Source organism: Pogoniulus pusillus, chromosome 4 (assembly GCF_015220805.1).
Source record: "Pogoniulus pusillus isolate bPogPus1 chromosome 4, bPogPus1.pri, whole genome shotgun sequence".
Lineage (NCBI taxonomy): Eukaryota > Metazoa > Chordata > Aves > Piciformes > Lybiidae > Pogoniulus > Pogoniulus pusillus.
Window position 1 is genome coordinate 33079025 of NC_087267.1, and position 26407 is coordinate 33105431.

At 43.8% G+C, this 26407-nt stretch overlaps 1 protein-coding gene across 2 annotated transcripts in view; it reads left to right on the top strand.

Moving 5' to 3' along the window:
* Window positions 1-25380, top strand: part of SLC26A5 (solute carrier family 26 member 5) — a 37300-nt gene extending 11920 nt beyond the window's left edge. Inside the window, exons 2-19 of one of the 2 annotated variants that reach the window (XM_064142522.1) lie at window positions 2393-2606; window positions 4077-4216; window positions 7321-7431; window positions 7939-8120; window positions 8626-8790; window positions 11499-11651; window positions 13049-13131; window positions 13226-13373; window positions 14576-14689; window positions 15000-15077; window positions 16585-16680; window positions 17926-18032; window positions 19127-19196; window positions 20802-20894; window positions 21724-21834; window positions 22651-22866; window positions 23117-23171; window positions 23666-25380. In XM_064142522.1, coding sequence (XP_063998592.1) covers window positions 2452-2606; window positions 4077-4216; window positions 7321-7431; window positions 7939-8120; window positions 8626-8790; window positions 11499-11651; window positions 13049-13131; window positions 13226-13373; window positions 14576-14689; window positions 15000-15077; window positions 16585-16680; window positions 17926-18032; window positions 19127-19196; window positions 20802-20894; window positions 21724-21834; window positions 22651-22866; window positions 23117-23171; window positions 23666-23799 — 2211 coding nt within the window. In that variant the 5' untranslated portion in view covers window positions 2393-2451 and the 3' untranslated portion in view covers window positions 23800-25380. Of the gene's footprint in view, window positions 1-2392; window positions 2607-4076; window positions 4217-7320; window positions 7432-7938; window positions 8121-8625; window positions 8791-11498; window positions 11652-13048; window positions 13132-13225; window positions 13374-14575; window positions 14690-14999; window positions 15078-16584; window positions 16681-17925; window positions 18033-19126; window positions 19197-20801; window positions 20895-21392; window positions 21421-21723; window positions 21835-22650; window positions 22867-23116; window positions 23172-23665 lie in introns of those variants that run through there. The other variant, XM_064142523.1, reaches the window with a different exon arrangement.
* Window positions 25381-26407: the final 1027 nt, after the last annotated feature.

Genomic DNA, 26407 nt, shown 5'->3' on the forward strand with positions numbered 1-26407 from the left:
TTATTGGAATACTTTGACCCAAACCAAGCCCATAAACTGATTTGATTTATGACTTTTGCATGCAGCTGTGTTTTCTTTTGCTTGTTCTGATTTGTTTAAGACTGATTAAAATTACTTCTTCATTTATAAATGAGGCTGATGTTTCCAGAACACACCAATTAATTACCAGAAAAAGATACATTCTAGGTGAATATTGACATAAGGTGCCATTGCAGAAAGCTTGAGGCTTTTTTCCACCAGGACCTACAGGTCTTTTTCTGCACAGCTACTTTCTAGCTGGTGGAATCTCCAGTGGTTTACTGCTGCATGGTGCTCTTTCTTTCAGGTGCAGGCCTGTGTTGAATTTTTTGAGGTTTCTTTCTCCTCATACCTGTAGCTTGTCAAGGTACTTCCAAAGCAAAGCACAACCATCTGGTGCTGGAACCATTCTCTTGGTTTTGTATCATCTGCAGGCTTGCTGGAGGTACACTGCCCTATCATCAAGGTCCTTAGTGAATATATTCTATTATATTGGCTCAAGGTATCAACATACAGGGTACTCCAGTAGTGATTGCCCTCCAGCTGGACTTCATGCTGCTGACCACAACCCTTTGAGCCCAGCATTTCAGACAGTTTTCTGTCTACCTCACTGTCTGTTTAGCTAAGCCATACTTCATTAGCTTGTCTTTGAGGATACTATGGGAGACAGAGCCTTAGAAAGCCTTGAAAAATGCAAGATAAGGACCATCACCTATTGTCTCTTATCCACCTTTCCCAGCTTATCATAAAAGGCTATTGGGTCAATGAGGCATGGTTTTTTTTCCTTCATAAATTCATGCTAACTACTCTATCACCTTCTTGTCCCTTACATATTTGAAAATGATTTCCAGGGTTACTTGTTCCATCACCTTCCCAGAAATACAGGTGAGGATGACCGGCCCGGAGTTCCTTTGGTCCTTCTTATGCATCTTTAAAATGTGGGTGACACTGGCTTTCTTTCAGTCCTTAAGTCCTGATATACCTAGGAGCCCCTTTTGTTGCCATTCACATCCTTCTCCAGATTCAGCTCCAGGTGGACACTGGCTTTCCTCACCCTGTACCTGCATGCTCAAAGGGTCACTATATTCTTCTATAGTCATCAGTCCTTGCTGACACTTGTCATATGCCTCTTTTTCATGTATGATTTCTTGTCAGGAGCTACTTGGCCTTCTACCACTCTTCTTTTCATTCACATGACTCAACATAGACCTGAACTGCTTGTGCCCTGCTGTGTTGCCCTTCCAGCAGACACTAGAGTGGTTCCAGTTCCAGTTTCACTGGGCAGAAGTTGATACACTTAGGGATAGCTCACTGCCTGTGACAGGCTGAGATGGGAAGTTGGAAGTGGCAGTTATGGGTAGGCAGAGGCTAACGTGGGAAAAAAGTGCTACAGATGTTAGTGGCCAAACATACATCCTAGTGTGGACAACATTGCTGTAAATAGGAAATAAGGTATGAGAGAAGGAGGGGAGACCTTAGAGCACCCTTCCAGTACCTAAAAGGAGGCTACAAGAAATCTGGAGAGGGCCCTGCTACAAGGGCATGTGGCAATAGGATGAGGGCTAACGGCTTGAAACTGAAAGAGGGTAGATTTAGCATAGGTATTAGGGGGAAATTCTTTACTGTGAGGGTGATGAGATTCTGCAACACATTGCCTGGAGGGACAGTGGATGCTTCATCTCTGGAAGCATTCAAGGCCAAGCTGGATAGCACTTTCAGCAGCTTGATCTAACAGAAGATGTGCCTGCCTATGGTAGAGAGGGTTGAAACTAGATGATCTTTAAGGCCTCATGCAGATCATTGATTAAGATATTAAACCGAACTGACGCCAGTGTTGTTCCCTGGGGAACACCACTTGTGACTGGCTACCATTTGCCACCACTCATTGGGACTGGCCATCCAGACAGTGTCCAGCCATCCAAACCACAAGTAGCCAGTTTCTCCACAAGGATGCTGTGGGAAACAGTGTCAAATGTGTTACTAGAGTCCAGATAACTTCCACAGCCTTTCCTTCACACACTCACCTTGTCATAGAAGGAGATCAGGATAGTCAAGTAGGGCCTGCTTTTCATGAACCCATGCTGACTGGGCTGGATTACCTGGTTGCCCTGCATGTGCTGCATAATGGCAGATGATCTGCTCCATGACCATCCCTGGCACCAAGATCAGACTGACAGGTCGTTAGTTCCCTGAGTCCTCCTTGCCCTTCTTGTAGCTGGGCATCGTGTTTGTGAACTGGAGTTAGCTGGGACCTCTCCAGTGCTTATGAACTGCATCCCCAGTTCTTGTCTCTAGCTTGGCAAAACACCTTTTTCACAAGGAAATGCCAAATTCGACATTAAAAAGTAACCAAAATCATTTTGTCTGCAACCAGGTGTTTAAGTGGAGACTGTGGAGCTGTTCTTCTTTGGCTCCTGCTTCCTGATACCCGCTATGGAACATGCTCAAGACCATGAAGCATTGCTTGAGCAAACGCAGAGGTATTATGTGGAGAGACCAGTGTATACCCAAGAGCTCCTGCAAGGACAGCTGCACAGACGGCAGAGGACACCTCAGACTTTAGGGCAGAGGATTGCACATTCTTGTCGGTAGGGTATTGTTTTCTCTTGACTATCGGTTAGAAGTGTGCTAGTTCCTAACTGAGTGGGTGGGAAGCTCCTCAAAGAAATCCAGAAGGCAAAAAGCACTGGTTCTGCTCTGACCCTGGTGAATTGTGTATGTGGTTTATATGTTAACATATGGTTATATTATGGAGTGTTGGATAAATTAAACTACCTTCATCAAAGTACAGAAGAGAATGTGAAGTCCTAGTCAAATCACGTAGCAGGAATCCCTAAAACTCAGGAAGAATGTCTGCCTGCTTTTCATGCAGCTATTAATGGCCAATTTTGTACTTCAGCTGATGCTTTCACAGGAGAAGATAGGAGCTGTATGGCAGCTGTGTAGGAATCTAAATTGTTCGTCTAATAAGGACTTAATAGAGGCATTCTCTAGCTTTTAGCTAAGTGCCTTGGACTCTGTCATCCGTCTTTAACTGTGCAACTTCTCCTCTATGGTACCAGAGGACAGTAAAGAGAAACTTTGGTAAAGGTACCTAATTCCACCTCAGAGACCTTACCTGTCCTGGATAAAAAGTATGTAGCTCCAACTCCTCTTGAGCTGTGACTTCTTGTGAGTCAATCTGCTAAAACATAAAGAAGTGTGAGTGACTGTAGTCCCTTTCTCACTTGTGACAGTAAACTTCTTGACCATGCAGTTTAGTCCCATGAGAACTGAGAAATGTTAACAAATGCCTGCAGTTCTCTTCCAGTTCCCCTGCCCAGAAAAGCATTTCAGTGATCCCAGTGTTGTATTTTTACCCAAAGTTAAACCACAGCCAAAACATGATGCATGGCAGTACTGGTTAGAGAGATTTATTTCCTGGCTCTGCCATTTGTCATGAGTCAGGGTTTCAGAAGGTTAGGAACTCTACTGAGAGACACAGGGAACAGTTTGTCTGGCTTCAGAGCCTTTCCTTTCGGGGAAAGAAGGGTTATGTTCTCAAATAGCCTTGAAGTTAACCTATCAATATCAGTCATAGTAACAACCAGTAGCAAAAGAATGTTTTTTTGCAGCCTAATAATATAAAAGGTTATAATCAAGTAAGTATAAAGCACACAGACAGTAAATAAAAATAGGAAAAAGTTTTGCAGAGGCCTTTTTTGAGCAAAACCTGCTATCAGAAAACAAGTTATCCTCAGGGGACTGTTGCTGAGAGTCAGCAAAGAGTTGTGTGACTGCTCACTGGTGCCTGGACTTGAACAGTACTTCCCACTGACCTCCAGTCTCACAAGGCAGTGATTCTCTTCTGTGGTTCATTGTGGTTTGTGTACAACTAACATGTGATAAAGCACTAAATTAATTGCAGTTATACTTGTTTGTGCTTAAGCTTTATCCAGAACTTGCTGTGATCAGGGCACATTTAGTGGCACTGTCTTATTGCATATGATCAAAGACAATTTTTTGACCCCTTTCTTCACTGCTAGTGTCAACTTTTTTCTTGTGTTTTGTGTTTTCAGTTGTTCTTCTAAGAAAGCCAAGTCTCATCTTTACAGTTTCCTACCAATTTTGCATTGGCTTCCCCGTTACCCAGTGAAGGAATACTTACTGGGAGACATTATCTCAGGTATAAGCACGGGGGTCATGCAGCTTCCTCAAGGTTGGTATCTCACTGGATTTATTTGGCCACTTCTTTGCTTTTTCTGTGTGTGCCTTTACAGTAGTGCATAGCTTCCTGTGCAAGTGCTAAAGAGAATAGAATGTGTGTTGCAGTGGGGTGTGTGGAGCAGTTTGCAGACCAGCCCATAGTGGTGATTCCCTTAAAACTGCAAGCAAATCATGTGCAGCAAATTCTGAAGAAGTCTAACTTCTCTGATCAGTGCCAACAGCTCTCCATGACACTTTTCACAGCTGTGAAAGTGTGTGTCTAACCCTTTGCTGAATGCACCCGATTACTTTATGACCACTACATCCTGAAAGTTGTAGCAGATTTCCTGCTAACAGCCACTGGGACGTACTGAGGGCAGCAGGATCTAATAGCCGTTGGGGTGTAATGTTTCAGGAGAGCAACTGTTCCAAAGTAACCAAACTCAATTTGAGCAGAGAATAATGTGCAAGAAATCAAAGACCAAGCCCTCCTGTTCTCATAAAGCTAGAAGTGCCCAGTTTAAGCTGCAGCCATAGTAGCAGGCAATGATTTGCATGTTGGGAATAAATCAAACTATTTTCTGTCACAAGACTGCAAATCTGTGGAGTTTCTATTAAATTTCCTGGAAGTTTCTGGCCCTGAAGCAGAGGGAGGCTCTGTGGGAGACAAAGAGAAAGCCAGTGTTTTATGTCCATCAGCTCTTGGTGACTTTTGTTCAGCCTGGCACTGTACTGTCAGCAGTTTCAGAACTGCTATGGGGTTAGAAAGTGACAGCATTTTTGCATCAGTATGATTGTGGGGTGTCATCACTGCTGTGGGAATGGCAGTGTCACAACAGCTGCCACAGTCCCGGTGGATATCCCTGGGAGGTCTTGGAGAAGAGGGAGTTCTTGAATTTGTATAGAGCCCAGGCCAGAGGAGTCCTCGTGTGAAGGACAACATAATTAAGCATGAATAGATTTGCTTGCATCTTGGCTTATTTCAAGTTTCCACCTGACTCATTCCACTTTAGTCTGAGGTCGAACTGAAGAATTAGTATGTAAGTCCAAGAAGCTTGGACTTAACAGGGGTACCCATTATAGAATATCCTAATGCAGCCTGTGCAGTTCCCTTCTTTATTTCTGTAGCTTCTTGGGTTTGTGCAATTTTTTATAGTTATGGATGCTTTTTCTTACACAAGTGTAAATATCAGCTTATCTTTAACTGATAAGTAATATGGTTAACTGGCAGGCAAGCCTGGTGTGTGCTGGACACAAATATTAGTAGTTGTATACTGAAACACAGTTTGTATGATGGCCAGATAAGGACACTGAAATTTAAGTGGTCACCGTTGAACTTTATACTTAACATTATGATTCTGTTTTAAACTAAACATTATTCTTTCCTTTGGTGACTGCAGATGTGTCCTTAAAGTGCTCCTAATCTTTCCCTTTATAGCTGAACTTTAGTTTTCTGGAATTGATGTAATTATAACAAGCATGAGTTCAAAGAAGCCTGGGAATCATTCCTGGCAGAACTGCAATGACATGGGTGTTTAAGCCATGAACTCCTGTCATGTCAATATCTCTTCATTTCCTTGGCACTGGCAGCTTTTAAAAATGCCAGTACAAATGACAAAGGAAAATGAATAGAAGGGTATTCAGCTCAGGAATTTCACTTGGATCCACCCTGCTGTTTTTGAAGCCACTGCTTTTCAGTTCTGGTCACTTGTACCATTAATTCATCACCATATTAAAGGCCAGGCAGTTACAGTACCAAGTGTACTGCTGGTACTTTCAATGTAAGAGGTAGCCCCTGAGGCAGAGAATGTGTGTGGGATGAGTTTCATAAGTGCTTAGTGAAAGGCTGTGAAAGAGTAAATGCTATCATCAGTTCAGTTCTGATAGCAATGTGAATTCTTGGTTAGGACTTGGACATTGCTTAGGAATGAGCAAGACCAAGTGAGCTGTTACACTGTGCAAGAATGCTTGGATGGCACCTAAGATGCCTTCCTGGGTTTGTTCTTTCATTGTGACCTGATGATTTATCTCTCCATTTAGAAACGCATTAACAAAGAGAGCTGATTTCAAGCATCACTGGCACTGCAGGGTGGGGGAATCATTGCTTCCTTTTGCGTTTTGCACCAGACTCTTGAGCTTTTGGCTCCGAACTTGACCTAGTGTGCCTGAGTGTAGTAAGGCTTTCTCAGGTGTCATGAGTCTGCACTTGTGAAGGTGCAGAGAACCTGGCCAAAACACCAGATGCAGTGTTTTCTCAGGCCTATTTGTGCAGTTCTGGTGTTCAATTCTTGTTGCCACAAGACCTGCACGATTGCTGACTTTGCCAGAACTGCTTGGAACGGTTGCGTGCCACATCACATGGTGCACACAGTGTGCTTGTGAGCCTGGCCCCACGATAAACACGCTCAGTCACACAGATAGGGGAACTGTGAAGATGTCCCTTCCTGGCATCTCTTTGAGTTGTTCCCCTACAGCTCCATTGCTGTGCTTGCTGGTGCACCCCACAGGTGGGAATAGTGTGGAATGCAATTTCCAGTGAGTGGTTTAGTAGCCCAAAGGATTTCATGTTGGGAAGGAATACCAGACTGCATAAGTTCTATGACCTTGCAGGTTGCAGTGATTCTTTGCTTGTATTACATTTTGGACCATGTTTTGCTGAAACAAACTGTTAGGTCTTCCTATTTGTTCTGGGGTGAGGGAGGAGAGTGTTTAATCAGTCATAGATTACCCTGAAGATCCTGTCTGATGGGAAAAGGAAGAGAAAAAGGCAAACTTGTCCCACTGGTTGTGATAGGTGTTTCTGATTACACTCTTTGAGAGATAAAACCAAAAGCAACAAGAAGTGTTTGTTAGCTGTTAACATCCACTTCTAAGCACAAAGGAGAAACTGCAACTGCAGAGGTGCACAGAGGTACGTGCAGACATGCACACAGGCCTATAATTAGAGACCTCTGGTTTCCTGACTCAAACCAGCAGGTTTCTAAACACTGCCTTGCAGTGTTACACATAGTAGGTTTACTATTAGGTAAATTCAGGTTTTGTAGGCCTGAATCCTTTTGCTTCAGATGGTTTCTTTCTGTTGTTTGCCTGACATAGATGTTTATGTCTGTTTTGCAGGTTTAGCCTATGCTTTGCTGGCAGCTGTTCCCCCAGTTTTTGGCCTGTATTCTTCATTTTATCCTGTCTTTCTTTATACTTTTTTTGGAACCTCCAGGCACATATCAATAGGTATATCTGTGTGGATAACTGAAACTTTGTGTGTGTGTTTATCTTTAATAAAGTTGTAGGGAAAATTTGTTTTACATAAATTTGAGCTTAAATGAACAGGAGAAACACAAATGTGTCCAGCATTAGCAGTATTCTCTATTGCTAATTGATCCTTCCTACTTGGGAAGGGATAGAAGAGTGTCTTTTATTGGGTAAACTCTAGGAATGTGTGCTGTGCACTCCTAAGCTATGATTTATTGCTGCAGCCAACTGTTAGTGTGGCCAGGATGAATCTTTAATGGATAGAAGAAAACTATAGTGGCTACTTAGTGTAGAGGTATAGGCTCACTGTCCAACTAGCTTTAATGATGCTGAGTACTGGAGCAGATTTGGGCAATAAACCCCACAATATTTAGCTAGAAAGTTCCATTATAGTTTAATTCCATGTATAGCTTAAAAAGAACCACTCCTAACAAAAGGATCCTGCCAGGATTTTGACCAATCTTTTTCTCCTCCTTTTTGTTTCAGGTACCTTTGCAGTGATTAGTATGATGATTGGTGGTGTTGCTGTGAGACAAGTGCCTGATGAAATTATGTTTGTAGGCTATAACTCTACCAACCTTACAGATTCCCTTGAATATTACCATGCTAGGGACACCAAGAGAGTACAGGTAGCTGTGACTCTCGCCTTTCTTTCAGGAATTATCCAGGTATGTGCTTGCAGTTTGCAGTAAGAGCAAGTTTTGAGGCTGTTGCTAGATTTGCAGCTGCAAGGGGTGCTGGGTTGTGGTGGATCTTCTGTTAATAGAGTTGTGCTTCAGCACTGCATTATGTAGAATACACATAGCAGAGCAGGGAGAGGGGAGGGATACAATCAAGGCAAGTCTTTAGCATCTTGGCTTGATGGAGTAAAATGGGACCTCCCCCTCTCCTTTTTTCCTGTCCCATCAGAAAAATTAAACCTTATTATTTCCAATCTGCCAATAAATGCACACAAACACCTATCTTTACTCATATCTTCCATGGCACCTGCCAGTGGCATGGAAGACTTGGTCTGTGGATGGCTGCTTACTGAGTCTTGGCTTTAGAAAGACTGAGTTGAGATTTGCCTAATCTGGACATGGAGATGAGAAGAGGTGTCCTGTGTTCTGTACAGTGCTGATGTTCAGGCTGCAGTGGGAGTCAGATGGTGAATCTCTCTATCTCTTTCCTTAGCTGTGCTTAGGTCTCCTTCGATTTGGATTTGTAGCCATCTATCTGACAGAGCCTCTGGTGCGAGGATTCACTACTGCAGCTGCGGTCCATGTCTTCACCTCCCAGCTAAAATATCTTTTGGGCATTAAAACTAGCAGATACAGTGGGCCCCTCTCAGTTGTATATGTGAGTAACTGCATTTACTAAACATGCAAATGCTGCATTTTCTGCAGGTAGCCCATAAGCCTTTTCCTTTTTTTTAAGAATCGTAGAATCAGCCAGGTTGGAAGAGACCTCCAAGATCAGCCAGTCCAACCTATCCCCCAGCCCTATCCAATTAACTAGACCATGGCACTAAGTGCCTCAGTGCCTCATCCCGTCTGTTCTTGAACACCTCCAGGGACAGTGACTCCACCACCTCCCTGGGCAGCCCATTCCAATGGCAAATCACTCTCTCTGGCAAGAACTTCCTCCTAACATCCAGCCTGTAGTTCCCCTGGCACAACTTGAGACTGTGTCCCCTTGTTCTATTGGTGCTTGCCTGGGAGAAGAGGCCAACCCCCACCTGGCTACAATGTCCCTTCAGGTAGTTGTAGACAGCAATGAGGTCACCCCTGAGCCTCCTCTTCTCCAGACTAAACACCCCCAGCTCCCTCAGCCTTTCCTCATAGGGTTTGTGTTCCAGGCCTTTCACCATCTTTGTCGCCCTTCTCTGGACACATTCCAGCACCTCAACATCTCTCTTGAATTGGGGAGCCCAGAACTGGACACAGGACTCAAGGTGTGGCCTGAGCAGTGCTGAGTACAGGGGAAGAATAACCTCCCTCATCCTACTGGCCACACTGTTCCTGCTATAGGCTAGGATGCCATTGGCTCTCTTGGCCACCTGGGCACACTGCTGGCTCATCTTTAGCCTACTATCTGTCAGTACCCCCAGGTCCCTTTCTTCCTGGCTGCTTTCCAGCCACTCTGTCCCCAGCCTGTAGCGCTGCTTAGAGTTGTTGTGGCCAAAGTGCAGAACCCTTTTGGCCTTAAGTAGAATAATGCTTCAGTATTCAGCACAAGGTGTGAGGCCTTGAAGTGCCAGAGCAGCATAGGAGCATTTTAAAGTGCAGCTTGGTAGAGCAACACAATCTCAGATGGGCAGATTTTAGAATTTTGCTAAGTACAGTTTTGTAATATAAACAGATAATGTGCACTGAATATACAGATAATGTACATTGAATATACAGATAATGTACATCAGGGGAAAATGTGCTGTGAAATGCTTCACTGATAACCAGGAATGTTTTGCAGAGCTAGGAAATGTTATTCTCAGAACCTTATTTCTTAATTTTCATTCACAATTCCTGAAGAAACTGTTCTTCATTTCCTGTTTGTAAGATGTTTTGTGGTATGGTTGAACACAAAATGCTGTGTCATCATCAATGTGCCTGTTCTTTAGGGTAGTGGGAAAAATATTGTGAAATAGAGTCAGTGTAGAACTGTGTATTTATGGAGTATCCTAGGCGTTAAAACTACTGTTCAGAGCATGTAGGGATCCAATATCTGACATGGCTCATGACCTGATCTTCCACTCTAACACAGTGATGCGAGAGGACAGAGGAAAATCCATGCAGTGTAAAGCTCTCATTTGGTTAGTAAGACTTAAGTAAGGCCAAAAGCTCTTGTTCACTTGAATTTAAAATGTACTTTTGTGCTCTGAAAAAAAGGTAACTACTTGTTAAAAGGGATGCTTCTAATTGAAGTCACAACCAAAGCTTTGGCACTTATATGAACATTACTTTTCTTGCTGTTACAAACTAGAAGAGTTGAAATGCATCTGAATCTGATTTACCTCCCAGTGTAGGAAGCTCCAAGTTGTTGTCACAAAGTCAGTGCTTTGACTCTGCAGGGAAGATCTCAGATGTCTAAGAAAACCCAAGCTTTTGAGCAGATTGATGGCTCAGTAATAACAAAGTTTCAGGATTTCAACTACACAGAGGCTATAGAAAATACTTTCTGGGAATCTTTCTTTTATTTTTGTGCAGATGTAACAAACCTTTTAGAAACAAAGCTGTACTAATGCTCAGTTTTGAAATGTGCTGGTTAATTCATCAATCCAGAGACCACACCAATAAGAGGAAAGGTATGCATTCAAAATGTTCCACCAGGGCATCTTCAATGCATAAAATCCTGATAGCTGCTGACATTACCCTTGTGTTTGTAGAAGAGTTTGTGCGTCTTCTTTCAAAGACCTCTCCAGAGTTCAGTTCTTTAAGTTTTATAAACACAGTGTAAGAAGGAGTAGTTGGTAACAGAATCATTTATCCTCTAGCAGCTTGTTTTTTCCAGCAAGCTTTCTTTCCTAATACCCCTCTAATAATGTTTTCAACTAAAAGATATTTGAAATAATATCCAGTTCAGCAGTGTTGCAAGATCACTGTTACTTAATCATATTGCTATGGTGATCTCAGTGATTGTATCAGCAGCTTTATTGGTTTAGAATTATTTATGAAGTCACATCTAAGTAGGTGTGACTTGCCAAAGAATATTTGAAAGTATTAGAAGGAGTTTGCATTTATAGCTTTCAGGCAGTTGCCAGTATAAAATGTGTGTGAAAATGCTGAGGATAAGAGATGCAATTTAGTTTAGGCCTGTTCTGCCATTAACAGAGGTTTTTGCCCCGTTTGAGGAAGACTGATGCTATAAAAGATTGCATCTCCCTCCTTGAGATACTCCTAACTTCTGTGTGTTATGGGAACAGTGGGGATTTTGGTGAGGCACGGATTCACTGTGCTTGCAAGTGCAGAATAAAGGCAGAGCTGAACAGCAGTCTGTCACTCCTTTGTGACAAATCTCCAGGAAGATTATGTTTTCTTAAGAGTAGTTATGATATTTCTGTTGTGTTACAGAGCATAGCTGCTGTGCTTTCAAAGATCACCACCACCAACATTGCTGCACTGATTGTTGGACTGACATGCATTGTGCTGCTGTTGATTGGCAAGGAAATCAATCTCCGCTTTAAGAAGAAGCTCCCAGTTCCTATTCCCATGGAGATCATTGTGGTAAACCAGTTGTGAAGTTGTACAGCTGAATCATAGAACTGTTCTCAAGCTGCAGAAGCTGTCTTGTTTTTCTGTCAGGTTTTACTGATTTTAGATTAACTTCTGGTGAACAGAATTAATCTGGTGCTTGATCCAGTTGAAGGTTAGGGAGTGACATGCCCAAGGTTTAGGTGGATAGTCCCCAAACTACTGCAAACCCAGTTAAACATGCCCAGCCCCCTAAGGCAGGGAGAGATTTGTTGTGAAACTTACTAATCCTGGAGGTTTGGCACCTGAATGGTGCTCTGGGAGACATGCCTCTGAGGCACATTTCCCACTTGAAGTCTGAGAGCTTGGAACCCTCTCCTGAAGGAAGGTGCTTACACATGCCTGTTTCAGAGGTTCTGCAGGGCTTGCTTGCTTTTTAAAATGCAATGGTAGAAAGAAAAGCAAGAACCAGTGGGACTTAATGATAACCTTACTTTCTCTGAGACTGACTCTGCATTGATTGCTCTGAAATACGTGGGTAAAGCAGACAAGTCCATATCTCAGATTACCTTCCACCTTTAAAAGTGGTTGGGTTTATAAGTGAATTCTTGAAGAACTAGAGCCTCAAACAGCCAACACAAAATCAGAGCTGAAGAAAAGAATTACTGAAGGTATGGGTGCAATCCAGGCAAAGGGAACAAAGGAAAAGGATGCTATGCAGAGATGATGAAAGTGGAGCAGTAGGGTATTAGAGTCATAGAACCATAGAATCAACCAGGTTGGGAGAGGCCCTTGTTCTGTTGCTGGTTGCCTGGAAGAAGAGCCCAACCCCTACCTGGCTACAACCTCCCTTCAGGTAGTTGTAGACAGCAATGAGGTCACCCCTGAGCCTCCTCTTCTCCAGGCTAAACAACCCCAGCTCCCTCAGCCTCTCCTCATAGGGTTTGTGTTCCAGGCCCCTCACCAGCCTCGTTGGATAGTAAGGCAATAGCAGAGTGAACTTACATCTGTCCTGTTCACCACTCTGCACCAGTTTGGTTTGCAGATAGTGTGCACGTTCTGCACATGGAAAGATGGCAGCACATACACCCTTGGCTTGCCCTTGCATTTAATTTCCTAGCAGACACTCTTCTTCCTGAGCTTGGCTGAGGCAAAGGGAATAGGAATGATTCAGACTATTGCTGCAGAATGTTCCATTTAACTGCTCCCACAAAAACTTTGTCAAACCACTGAAGGTCAGCCACAACGAAGGGAAAATCATGGTGCATCCTCCTTTTTCTCTGCTTCTTTACCCCCTAACATTCAGAAAACTGACTGACAAATAAATGTAATCTCTTATGTGCATTGTTTGTAATCAGCTGTTGCTTGTTCTTGTGGTGGCTTGGTCTTTTTCTAGCTGATGTTTAACAAATGTGTTTGTGGCTTTTTAGGTAATTATTGGCACAGGAGTTTCAGCTGGCATGAATCTGAATGAGTCGTACAAAGTGGATGTTGTTGGGACTATTCCTCAAGGGTAGGGGTGATACACTATTACTCAGGCTTTGCTTTTTCTATGTGGCATGTAGCTTTTATTGCAGAAATGTGTAACTATTTATCTCATCTCCAAGGTTACGTGCACCAGCAGTTCCTGAGATTCAGCTCATCCCAGCAATATTTGTGGATGCAATAGCAATAGCAATAGTTGGATTTTCAATGGCTGTATCAATGGCCAAGATCTTTGCTCTTAAACATGGTTACACCACCGATGGGAATCAGGTAAAAGTATTGGGGTTACTGTGTTCTCAGTAACACAGTTGTTACCTTGTTAAAGTAGAATGGCATGTTAGACAACAATGAGTTTTCCTTTCATAGTGGAATTGGGTGAGGTTTCTGACAGCCTACACATTTAAATGCCAGAATTGTTTTAAGTTTCTCTTCTGACTGTGTTTTAATAACCAGTTTCACTACTAGCTTCATTTTGGGAAACTTGGACATGTGCATGAACATTAATAGTTGGGACATGAGGTTTCTTAGCCTGCTGTCCTGATGGGCAGCTGCTTGATATCTGCTTTCTTTAACAGAGTGGATCATGGTCCCCTATGATACATTCAGTACCTTAGGTGCCAAGGAAATATTATCCAAGGTTTAGAAATTCCAGTTATGTTTTACACTATGTTTTAATTCCCACGCGTTCCAAATAGGCAGCTTGATATTTTCTGAGGCAGCAATTGTCCCTGTCTGGCTTTTGCATCATAATTTGAATGGCAGGGGCTGTGGCTAGGGACTCTCCAGAACTGAACCACTGTGTTATTCTCACCTGCTCTGCCCTTCCTCTGCACTTTAGAATGAATATTGCAACTGGATTATTGGTTTTCTTATTCAGTTACAAACAGCAGGATACAGAGTAGCCTGGGGAGGCAAATCTTGTCATGACAGCAGCTGTCATGTAGGGTATTGCTAATAAAGCAGTGGACATATGTTTGGGGTTTGGGGGTTTTTTTGTGTACAAGAGTGGCTTGCCACCCACAGAAACACAGCCAAGGCTGCTCTTGGTTTTAGCAGTACTAAACAGGTAGTTGAGGGTGGGAAGCAATGGCCAGTGCTTGTGTGAGAAGCCATCTTCCATTTGTATTCAGAGTTCAGATTCAAGTTATCCTCAAGTTGAAGAAATCCTTAAAAGAAGCAATGTTGTCATTCTTTTCAGTTTTCAGTCTGATTCATTCCTGTAACAGCTAAGGATGGGAAATGTCTGCCAGCCCTTGAGCAGATACTTTATTTAACAGATGATTTAACATGCATCAGCTTGTGCATGCATGAGAACCACAAGTATGGGCTACAATGAGGTTGCTTGTTCTCTACAATAAGGTTGCTGGAAAGCATTGTAAATAAGCTGGGGTAATTAATCTCTATGGGTAACTCCAACTTTGTACAATTGCCAACTATAACTGCCTGCTGTTTTGCTCTGTTGTGTAATACAGGAACTTATTGCCTTGGGAATATGCAACTTTGTGGGCTCATTTTTCCAGAGCTTTTCAGTCACTTGCTCCATGTCTCGGAGTCTTGTTCAGGAAAGCACCGGTGGGAAAACTCAGGTATGCAAATCCAAGGTCTGAACCAAACAAAACTTGCAGTTTGGAACTTCAGAGTTAAAGACTGAAGCTTCACTAGACTGCCAGATTTCTCTGCCTGGGCCAGAAGTAATAATTGGAGCTTCCCATGTTTCAGATGTGGATCAGGCCAGGACAGAAAGCTGCATAACAGCTACAATGTCTGTCACAAAAAAATGATTGGGAAGCATCAAAAGTTACTTGAACGACTCCTTGTGTGAAACATAAGAGAGATTTGCTCGTGAGCAGTGCTGCAGTCTGGTGACACAACTGATGTCTGGGTTCTTTTCTTCAGATTGCAGGTGCTCTCTCTTCAGTTATGGTTCTGTTGGTAATTGTGGCCATTGGATACCTCTTTGAACCACTTCCACAGGTGAGGGAGATTTGCCTGTCGGGCACTGCTTTACCAGACAACAGAGGCCAGTGAGTAGTGTTTCAAGTAGCACCGAGGGGTAAGGCTGCGCTGGCCCTTAGGCAACTTTAGACAGATGCTCTCTGTTAGCCTTTCCTGAAAGGTAAGTCACAGAACACACTGTGCTAGCTCATACAAAGACAAAGACACTATGGAGTGATTATTAAGCAACACAGTTAAGACCTGATGCAGGACCCTTGAAGTTTTGTTTGCATCATTGCTGTTGTGTTAGACTAGAACTGAGTCATGTTTTGAAGGATCTGGCATGCCTTTGTCATTGTTTTTAATAGTGGGTATTCTGGACTCTGTCTTTAGAACATAAGAATAGTACCTTCAAACAATTCCTCTTTACAGTCTTGTAGGTTGGAAAAGACCTTTAAGATCACTGAGTCCAACTATTGACCTGCCACTGCCAAGTCCAACAATAAGCCATGCCACAAAGCACCACCTCTACACATAGTTTAAACACCTCCAGGAACGGTGAAGCACTTCCCTGGGCTGCTTGGCAATGCTTTTAGTGAAGAAATTTTTCCTAATGTTCAATCCAAACCTTCCCTGGTGCAAGTTGAGGCCATTTTTGCTTGCCCTATTGCTTGTTACTTGGGAGAAGAGACCAAGCCCACCTCAGTATGGCCTCCTTCCAGGAAGTTGTAGAGGGCAGTGAGGTCTCCCTGTTCACATCTCCTCCAGAATAAACAACCCTGGATCCCTTAGCTGCTCCTCACCAGACCTGCTCTCCAGACGCTTCACCAGCTTCATTACCATTCTGTGGACACACTCCCGCATCTCAATGTCCTTCTTGTTGTGGGGTGTGCAAAACCACAGTACTTGAGGTGCAGCCTCACCAGTGCCAAGTACAGGAGGACAGTCACTTCCCTGCTGCTGCTGACTACATTTATTTGTAGCACAGGAATTCTGGGAAGAGGTTAAAAAGGTAAAAGAAAGTAGTAGGTCAGCTAGGAAAAGATGTGGGCTAAGTGATGGCTCAGCACCATGAGTTCATTTTGCCACAGTCTTACTTATTCATATAAAACCACAGTTATGTGAGTGAGTCTGTTCTGAGTTGAGAAAAAACCAAATTGTTTCTGTGCTGTGTATAGGATGATTTGCTGTTCCTGTGTCTTCTTCATGGAGATGTACCTTGCCTTACACCTCTGTGACCGTTGCAGGAATTTTGCAGCATATTGTAGAGAAACTGGAATTTGAGTTTGGAGTCAGCTGCTTCAGGCTCTCTCTGCTCAGCAGCATGTCATTTCTCTTGCCGGGGCAGAGAGCCTCTTACATTTCTGCAGCTGAAGTCAAGTGTATCTCCACTGAACTACCTGAAAAGCTGGGGTCTATTTCAACAGGACATCTGTGTCAGTTGTACAAGACACAGAAATGTATTTATTTGTGATGTTCTGAAGGTGTTCTTTGGCATTGCTTTTTTTTTTGCTTCTGAAAAGTGCATTTTTTTGGATACCCCTAGACAGTGCTGGCTGCGATTGTCATGGTGAACCTGAAGGGGATGTTTAAACAGTTTGGAGATGTCGCACACTTCTGGAGAACGAGCAAGATTGAGCTGGTGAGTCATGCACAGCTCAGTGCAGATATTTTACTGTATTACATTTGTTGCTCCTCTTCTTCCTAACTACCAAAACAGGGTAGAAACTTAACCAAGTGTGCTAGTTTGGAGCAAGCTAGAATCTTTTGGTAAAAGAACTAGATAATGGGCAGTCTACTCCTCTCACAGTCACGCTGAGAGTTCTGGGAAGAAGAAGTAAACATTCTCCATTTTGTCTTTCATTCTGCCTTTGCCTTCAGACCTAGTCACATCTCCTTAACCCCACTGCCACTAACCTTCCTTCTTAACCTCTTGGCTGCACCTCTATTCTTCCTGGGAACTGGGGTAAGGTTGAGAGGGGCCGGGGAAGGTGTTGGGGTGGTTTGAGAGCCCCTCCTGGGGACTCAGGTTTCTGGGAGGGGAGTTGTGCTTCTGTATTGTTTATCCTTTGTATATTTCTGTATATAACTGTATATATTGTAAATAGCTGCTTATATATTTGCTGCTGTAAAATAAATAGCTTCATTTATATTCCTGGAGGCCTTTCTGAGTTAGCTGGGGCAATTCCAAAAGTGGGGGGGGGGGGGGCGGGTAAGAGCCCAAACCATCACACCAAGGAGTTAGAAATTGGTGTTTCATTGCAAACAGACAGGAGACCTAGCGCTCTAAGTACCCTATGAGAGTAATCTATTGCAGGCAAGAATCTTTTTGTTGTGGTTCAACAACCTTTAGCCCGGGTCAGAAGTGGTTTGGTTGCAGTAAAAGCAAAGCTTTTGCAGTGTTGCTATAGGAACTGCTCTGAAGGGAATGTCTGAGCAGAATTTGAAAAACAGAGTAACAAAGAAAACTACTTGAAGGTATTCTCCACCTTTTAAGACAAACCAAAAGCCTGACTGAAGGAAACCAGAACATTTTGGTGGCATTTTTCTCCTGGATTAACTTAGTGGTGGAAGTAAGCAAGAGCTGCTTGCAGGCCTCAAATATTTATCCTAAGGTATTTGGAGTCTGGTGATAACACAGGATTCCTTGGAGAGCAGCACTTAAGGCATTAGTTAGTGTGTGCCAGTTTGTCAGCTGTTGTTAGTGCCCTTTGAGCTTATCTGCCCTCCTGAGCTTGTCTGCCCTCCTGCCATCTCTATCATCGTGGATCACAGCACCCTGTTCCTCACCATCATGATACACAGGTTTTGGGACGGAATGATGTTGTTGTTCTTTGCTGTTAGCATAAAAGGATGCATAATAATGGAGACCTTTTCTTTGTTTTAGGCCATCTGGGTGGTAGCTTTTGTGGCTTCCCTGTTGCTGGGATTAGACTATGGCTTGCTCACCGCAGTAGCATTTGCCATGATAACCATTATTTACCGAACACAAAGGTCAGATTTCCTCCTTATCTAAATTAGTGTTTGCTGATATGCTCCAGGGGTTGGTTTGTTTAAGGGATGCAAAGAAGCACAAGACCTTTCCACCCTCTCCAGCTGCATGCAGTATAGAATCTCCTTCATAATATAGGTCATGTCCTATGGCTCTGATTCAGGGCTCACATTTATGCTGAAAACAAAATTTCTAGAAGGCATGAGCATGGAATTTCAATAAACAGAAGACATTTTTTGTTTCTTGTATTGGTTTATCTCCTTCTTTACTTTTGATGCCCAGAGTTTAGAACTTGATGTCTGCTTGATGCCAGTTTCAGTAAATGGCTACATTTTGTGCCCCAACTGTCCCAGTCAAGCAGAAGTTGTGTCAGGTTATTACTAGCTGAATGTTTAGGAATTCCATTCTAAAAGTTCTAATTCATCAAAGAATTCTGCCTGCCCTTCTTGGTGTTTTAATCACTTCACCTCTTTCCCCATTCAAAGTGACACTGATTTACTGTGAGGCTTTCCTGAGCTACAGCAAACTGATTTCTTGCATATGTGGACGGGATTGTCATGTGAAGTTTCCAGACCCAAGGTCTGGGCCATCCAGGTGGAAAATGCATGAAGTCTTGGTTTCAGTCTGCATTGGATTAAAACCAAGTCTGCATAGTTTATTTTTCTGCCATCTCAGTATGGTTCTGTCCTTGCAAACACAGCAATAATTTGCTGTTGCACTGCTTGCAAGATGTCAATGTTGTTCTGCTCAGGCATTGTCCTGAGAGCGGAGTGGCTCTGTGAAGTTGCAGCATCTTCTCCACCAGTCTGAATTTCCATCTTTGCAAGACAGTCAAAGCAGATGCACCAGTTCATGCCAGGGAGAATGTTCCCTGTACCTTTGCATGCTTTGTGCCATGATTTTGGGAAAATGACAGCACTACAGTGCTGAATTTAGAAATTGCTTTTTCACTGACAGAAGCAAACTTGTCTAGTCCGCAAATGGCCCCCTTGCACTGCAGAGTGACCATTTCAACCAAGTTTCAGTCTGTCCTGAGCACTTGCTGTTCCACTTGGTATGTGATGGTACTGATCCCTTTGCTTCCGTCTCTCCCTAGCCCTCAGTACAGAATCCTCGGTCCAGTCCGTGGCACTGACATCTACTGCGATGTGGAGGAGTACGAAGAGGTAAGGCTCTGTTCTCCTACACTGAGGAATTTTAGACAGTGCCTGCAACTTGCTGCTTAGCCTCACCACACTCTTTCTACAGTGCTGTCTGCCAGTGCTGTCTGCCAGGCATTCACCTGTGTTGGAGGGAAGGGAAAGAAATGTGCTTTGGGTAGGCCAAAGTGTCTTGGCCAAGGTGCTGGTTTTTTGACCAGAAGCTGATCAGAGTAACCTTTAGACTAGCCCTACATTGTACAAAATGGCAAGGCTTGCAGGAATACCACTGCTCAGCTTTCTATGTACACAAATTCATGCAAGGCCACCTTCTTTACTTGTGTGCCAGTATTGCATGGAATTCATGGAACCCAGAATCCAGACCAGTATGTTCTTTAGTGTTTAAAACAGTACCTCCTGCCTCTACCTATCCCCTGCTCATTAAACATTTGTGGTTAAGGACACAGTTGCTTGCCATGCACTTAGCTGCTTCTTATGTGCCAACCAGAAGTTGGTGAAAGTAGTGCATCTTCTCAGGATTGTGGGAATGAACATGCTGTATTTAGTCATAAACAGCACCTACAGTTTTCTGCACTCTGCCGTGTTCTCAGGGATGCTGCTGTGAAGGCTGCATCCCCCTTTGCTGAGTCTGTAAAAACCTGGGTGAAAAGGTGTTGCTGTAGCCTGCAGACATTCCCTCATCAACAGTTCTGCTTTGAGTGTGAGTATGTGGGCGCGTTCAGAGCTGTGCACAAAGAAGAGAGTCCAGTTTTGTCATCCTGAATGCAGTCAGCATTTCCTCCCCTTATATAAAGACAGGCTTGGAAACATATGGCAGGCAGCATCTCTGCTGCTGGACAGACTATTTGCATGGCAAATGTCAGAGCCCAGCTTGCTTACAGGTGACTTCTTTTAATGTAGAGGAAAGAAGTGACCTCAACATCTACCTGAAGGCCTCTTTAAAACCATAGATTTGACAGGCTCTTTTTGGTACCTGAGGAAACAAGAAAGACAAAGACAGAGGCAGACAGAGAAGGAGATAGAAATAAGTGATTATGTCCATAGAAAAGGAAGCTATTGGAATGTGCTGCCCAGGTTGGTGGTTGAGTTGCTGTCCCTGGAGGTGTTCAAGCAAAGCCTGGATGAGGCACTTGGTGCCATGGTCTAGATGACTGGATAGGGCTGGGGGGTAGGTTGGACTGGATGATCTTGGAGGTCTCTTCCAACCTGGTTGATTCTATGATCTGCATGTTCTCTTTGTGGCAATAACAGCTGCAGATACCAAGGTCAAAGAACTGCACATATTTAATTCCTATTCATGGCTGTACCTTTTGTTGCTGTGGAGGACAAATGTTACATGGTATTCATCGTGTGTAGTACGACACCAGAAAAGGGTAACAGCAGAATGAAGCCAGGGTGACCGATGGAGTCTTGTTCTGACTCTTGTTTAATGGCACCAGTACTCTTATCTCCTCGTTGCCTTTGCTCATAACAGTGCCTACCTTCTTTATCTGAGACATGCTGGTAACTATGCAGGGTTGGCTGCTGGGTTGCTGCATGTTTATGTGTCTTGTGATCACACAGGTTCTGTTCTTATACATAATTGTGTACATCAAATATCCTTTTCCTTAGGTTCAAGAATATCCTGGAATAAAAATATTTCAAGCTAATGGATCACTTTATTTTGCCAATAGTGAGTCATACACAAATGCACTGAAGAAGAAGGTGAGTAAAGAAAATTCTTTAATGTCTTTGTCTAGAGAAATCAAACTGGGTTGTCTGTCAGCTCCTTTACAGTAGCCCCTAGTACAGTGTCAGCCTGGGGCCTGGGACCATCCAGCCAACTGCAAACCATCTCAGGAAGCAGCAACATGGGGGAAGGGAATTCAAAGACAAAATGTAAGCTTAATACTGACTGCATGTGAATGGAAAGTCTGGTGGCTGCAGAACACAAACTGGTCAACTATATTTCTACTTTTTCAGAAGGAAGTGAGTAGTTACTGAACTGAAAACAGAATGTCTGGGAGGAAAAGCTTCCTTTTTGGGTGATAAGCTTTGTCATAGTGTAAGACCACTGTGGGCATGTGATGCCTCTCATGAGCAGCATACAGAGGCTGCCTCATCTCTAGTGTCTGGGTGGGAATGGCAGTGACGGGATTAGCTAGGGGCAGAACTGCCTGGCAGCAATTACACCTTACTAACTTTTGAAACATTTCTCTGTAGCTCCCATGCTGAGTCTTTTACCAAACAGGTGGGTGGTGCTGCTCTGCACAAAACAAGGGGTGTTAGCAAGTGCACTTCTATCCCCTTTGCTCTCTGCACTCGAATCAGCACCCAGCTGACCCATGGAACTTTCTGATTCCAAGAACAGGTGTGACACCTTTCTCTTCATTCTGATAACACAGCACTTAACAAAATTACTCCTCCTTTCTTTCTTCTGTTGTCACCCCCAACAAGGGAAGCCTTGGCTTGTGGTTTAAATTTATGACAGTGATGAATTCAGTGCTGATAGTACAGCTGAATGTCCTCTGATGGTGCTTTTTTTTCGTAACAGACTGGAGTGGACCCTTGTGCCCTATTAGCAGCCAGGAGAAAAGCCCAGAAGAGGCATGCCAGGGAGCTGAAGGCAGCAAACGCACAGAGGAAGAAAGCAGTGCTGAAGCTAGTGAGTTCTTCAGCAAATATTGACCCTTGCTCTATCAGCTAACCTGCTGCCTGCCGATATGACCACTTTTGTTTGTACAGAGTGCTGCTCAAGTGGGGAGGCTTAGGGAGTAAGCATGGTGCAGCACGGGCAAGCTGCATAAGGAGCATCATGGTTTGATTGGGTAACTGTGACCCTTGATTGCATCCAGGCGGCAGGCAGTGGAGCAGAGACTTCCTGCATGCTGGTATGCTCAGTGGTGTCAGCAGAAATCAGAGGCACCCTACCTCTGCCTCTCCCAACAGGCCTGGAGTAGTCATGCAGGAAAAGTACAACAAAATTATTTGAGTTAACAGCACCTGTAATAAAAAGATGCCTTCTGCAGTACTGATCCTGGCACAGTGAAGTGAAGCAGACACCCTGAGGAGGGTTGTTTGGAACATGCTTGAGCTTCTGGGTATGTTTAATTTCACTGTTGAAACGTGTGTTACCATGGGAAGCCAACCCAGTGCTAACTTTAGAGCCTGATTGCTGTTGCTTCCTTTGAGTATACCCCTGAGCCTTGATGGGCTTAGCAGGGATAAGGTAAGGAGAGGGGGTAAAATTGTAAGTGTCAGTGTTTGAAGGAGATGGGTTATTTACTTCTGAGGGAACAGCTGTGACTGTAGAATGGGTGGGCATACAAGAGTAAACCTTGATGTATGTAAGGTATGAAACTGTGTGTGCATGGAGAGCCAGTGTTTGTAGCAGGTAGGAGCTGTGCAACTGTCAAAGGCTGAAACAGGTGAAGGGATCTCCTCTGCAAAAGCATTGGCTGTCATTTCTCTTCTCTCCCAGACTAATGATGTGGAAGCAAGTGTAAAGCATGAGATAGCAAATGACGATGAGTTACCTGTCAATGGGAAGTTTGGATCTGCAGATGCTGGTGTACAAGATGTGTCTCCTGACGAGCATCAACATTTTGTGGAGCCCAAAACCAACATCCGCTTTTTAGTTCTGGATTTCACCCCAGTCAACTTTGTGGATTCAGTAGGAGCAAAAACACTAAAATCAGTAAGTAGAGCTTCTTTTCCTCCAGAAAAACACATAGAAAACTTGAGAGATACCTAACAGGGACCCTGCCAACATGAGACATAAAGGCCACAGTCCAGCATCCCCCCCAGTCAGTTTTCACTCTGTGTAGTGCGCTGATGTTTCAGCTGGACACTGGGCACTGTGCAGCTTTCACAGTAACCAGCCTCCATCTCCTAGCACTGTGACAGGTCCAGTGCCTGTGTTTAACTCCAGCTTTGTTCTGTTGCAGATTATAAAAGAGTACAAAGAAGTTGGTATCTCTGTCTGCATTGCCAGCTGCAGTGGTGAGTTGAGATGATTTATTCTTTGTAAGCTTTTTGGGGCAGCTTGTGTTTGATCTCTATCCCTCTGACCCCAAGTCTGCTGCTGCTAAGTTTCTCAGTAGTATCAGCATTCACTTCACAAAGAAATGGATGAAAACTGGATTCGAGGAGAAGCAAACCCATTTGCCCACTGACCTAATGAGTACTATGAGGACTTGATCCTGCTGGCAAATTGTAAATGCACTGACCTTTGTCCTAGTAATAGATCAAGGAGAAAAGGCTGAAATGTTCCAAGCTGGAGTTGTGGCATCATCTGCCAAGAGCAAGCTTCTGTGTATGTCTGGATCATAGACTTACCTCCTTGGATTAGGAGCAAGGTGTGATCCACCTGGCTCTTTTAAATGGATTAATTAATGACAAGAGAACAGGTCTTTAACTCCTTGCTGAGGTATCGCTGATCTCCATCTCCGTCCTTCACTTTGTGCCCTGCTGCCATGTTTGCTTTTCATTCGTAGGACCTGTCGTGAAGGAGCTGACAAGACTGAATTTCTTCGATAGCACTGTAACACGAGAGCTGCTGTTTCACAGTATTCACGATGCTGTCCTTGCTTGCCAAGCAAGACAGGGCTGCTTTACAGACTCACTTTGACCGCTGAAGAGTGGCATCGAGCAGAATGGAAGCCAAACTGATGCTGATGGAGACTCTGAATATTTAATTTGCACAGTTTAAGAGAGCCCAAGGCTGTCTGGATCTACGGGTATAGGGTGGTGCTTATTTTCTGTAGGAAGCATGGGTAAGGAAATGGAAGCCTTCATGCTCTTGTGTTTTTTTCCTTCAGTCAGGGTATAGCTTTTCAATAAGAAACAAGCACAAAATTATGCAAGACCAGAAACTTCAGTATGTTCTGCTACAGACAGAATCTGGTAGACAAGGTGACACTGATACATTCCTAGTCCTGTAGAGAGAAATGGGCACTTTAACTCACTGCAAGGTAGGATCTTGCAGGACATCACTTCGGCAATTGCAATGCACTGTACCAGTGTCTTTAGGGAATTTTCTTACGTTGCTTTAAAGCCTGATGTCAGCATCTGCATACAACAGACTGATGGAGGAGAGAATAAGCTGCCAGTGGGAGGAATGGATTCACCCTTGTGGCATTTAGCTGCCATCTTTTGAACCCTGGGGGGGGTAGTTATTTTTGTAAAACTATCTGTCTCTTAACTGTTCTCAACTCTTCAGTGCCTGAACAGTTACACTCAATGAGAACTTCAAATTAAAAACTCTTTCTTTAAATTGTTCCATTGGCAATATGGGATTTCACTGCCAAAACCTAGTGGTGGGTTCCAGCAAATGATACAGTTGATTTTAAGCTAAAATCAGTTTGTTAAGCAATTGGTTTAGGGCAGGAGTGAAGACTATTAAAAAATAAATTAAGAACCAATGCCCTACAAGCAATCTCTTCAGATGAAATTAAAGTGTAGACAAGGGCTAAAGTTTCAGTGGGCCAAAAGAAAAGTAGTTTTCTGTTGCCTGAGGTATCCCCTCCCAGCAGTGCTGCTTCTGCCTCTGTTTTTTAGTGCTTACAGCTTTCAAAAGAACTCAAAGCTATGCCATGTTTGCTGTTCTATTTTAAAGAACTAGTAGTGAGTGTGGGTTTTTTTCTATTGTCTTCATAACCTGTCTGCTCTGCTACTGAGACACAAACCATGGAGAGATTTTATTTCTCCAAGCAAAAGAAATAAATCTTCAGTGCCTGCATTTCCCTAATGCCCTTCAATAGCACAGGAGCAGGGGATCAGTGCTCCTGTGTACAAAAGAATTCAGAGGGGTCAAGAGGAGAAGGGAGTCTCTTCCTCAATACTTTCTTTTTGCTTCAAGCTCTGTTGCAACTGGGACTTGCTCCAGGTAAACCAAGTTCCCAAGACCCAGGGGCAGTCAGGGATGTTTTACTTCCTCAGCCTCCCCTGCCACTAGGAATAGGAAGCTTTCTGTATCAGAAATTGCTGCTCAGCCAGACCTCAGAGGATGAATGGAATGCGTTAGGACATGGCATGTTTATGTAAAACCCTTTTGGTACCTTTTCTACTGTTCAGCAGTTTGCCAACCCTTTGTACCTACAGACAGGATATTTTTCTACTTTCAGCTTGTCACAGCTTCAGTTTTTAACTCTTTAACTCTTCAGTTCACTCACAATCCTGGTGGCTTCTCAAATAAAAATGCCAATCATGACTGGCTCAACACTTTCCACTTTGTCTTGGTGAGACTCTCTGCCAGTGTCTGCTGCCAAGGGGTGGGCTGGGAGGGGGCACCACCTCCACACAGGTCCTTCTTGTGGCTCCCCCACCCCCTCTCCAGGTCAGGCCTGGACACCATTAATGCTGTTTTTTCCCATCCTGGCAGCGACAGCCACACTTCCTGGGCAGCTGCTGAAAGGCCAGACTGAAAACCTTTGCCCAAGAAAATGCCAAGACCCCATCCTCTGTGGCACCACTACTCTGCTTCCCACCCCTGGGTACTACCAGCATTGCTGGTAACTCATCCAGTGAAATAAAATCTGGCAGCTTTTGACAGTCTCCAGATGTGCTTTGCTGCACCAGCTGAAGCACTACTCCCTACTCACCATCTAAGGTCTCTTCTCACCAGTAAACTGACTTCCTTTCTTCACTGATTAGCAGACTGCCATCTAAGACTTTAAACCCTTAGGCTTGTCAGTGCTCCAATACAAATAGCAGGGCCCATTTCCTTCCCCTGCAGTTTGTCTCCATTGACAGGGCAGTGCTCATTCCCTGCAGTAACCCCAGCACAACACACAGTTTAGTAATAAGCAAGTAACATTCTCCTCCATGTCTTGATGATAGTTCAGGATACCTGGGAAGACTCAAACTCCCTTCACACACTTCACTCACCCTCCTGCAGTGAAAGGAAGATGCTAATTCAAGTGCTGCTCTTGGTAAACAGATAGAGCCTCTAAACCTCTTTCCTCTCAAAAAGAATTTAATGATTCCTAGCTTTTATCTCTCCCCACACTGTTCTTACCAAAGTGCCACAGGAAGTAGTCACTTTGTTGACACACACCTGTTGAGATCAGCTTTTCAAGCAGGGAAGAGCAAAACCACAAGAGGACCAAAGTCTGCTTACAAGATACTGACACCAGCCAAAATCCCAAACAAGTCCATGTGCTACACCCATTCCTTCCCTCCTTATACACTTCCTCCTTCAGAAGAAAGAATGGCTTCACAATTGATTAATAGCTGCC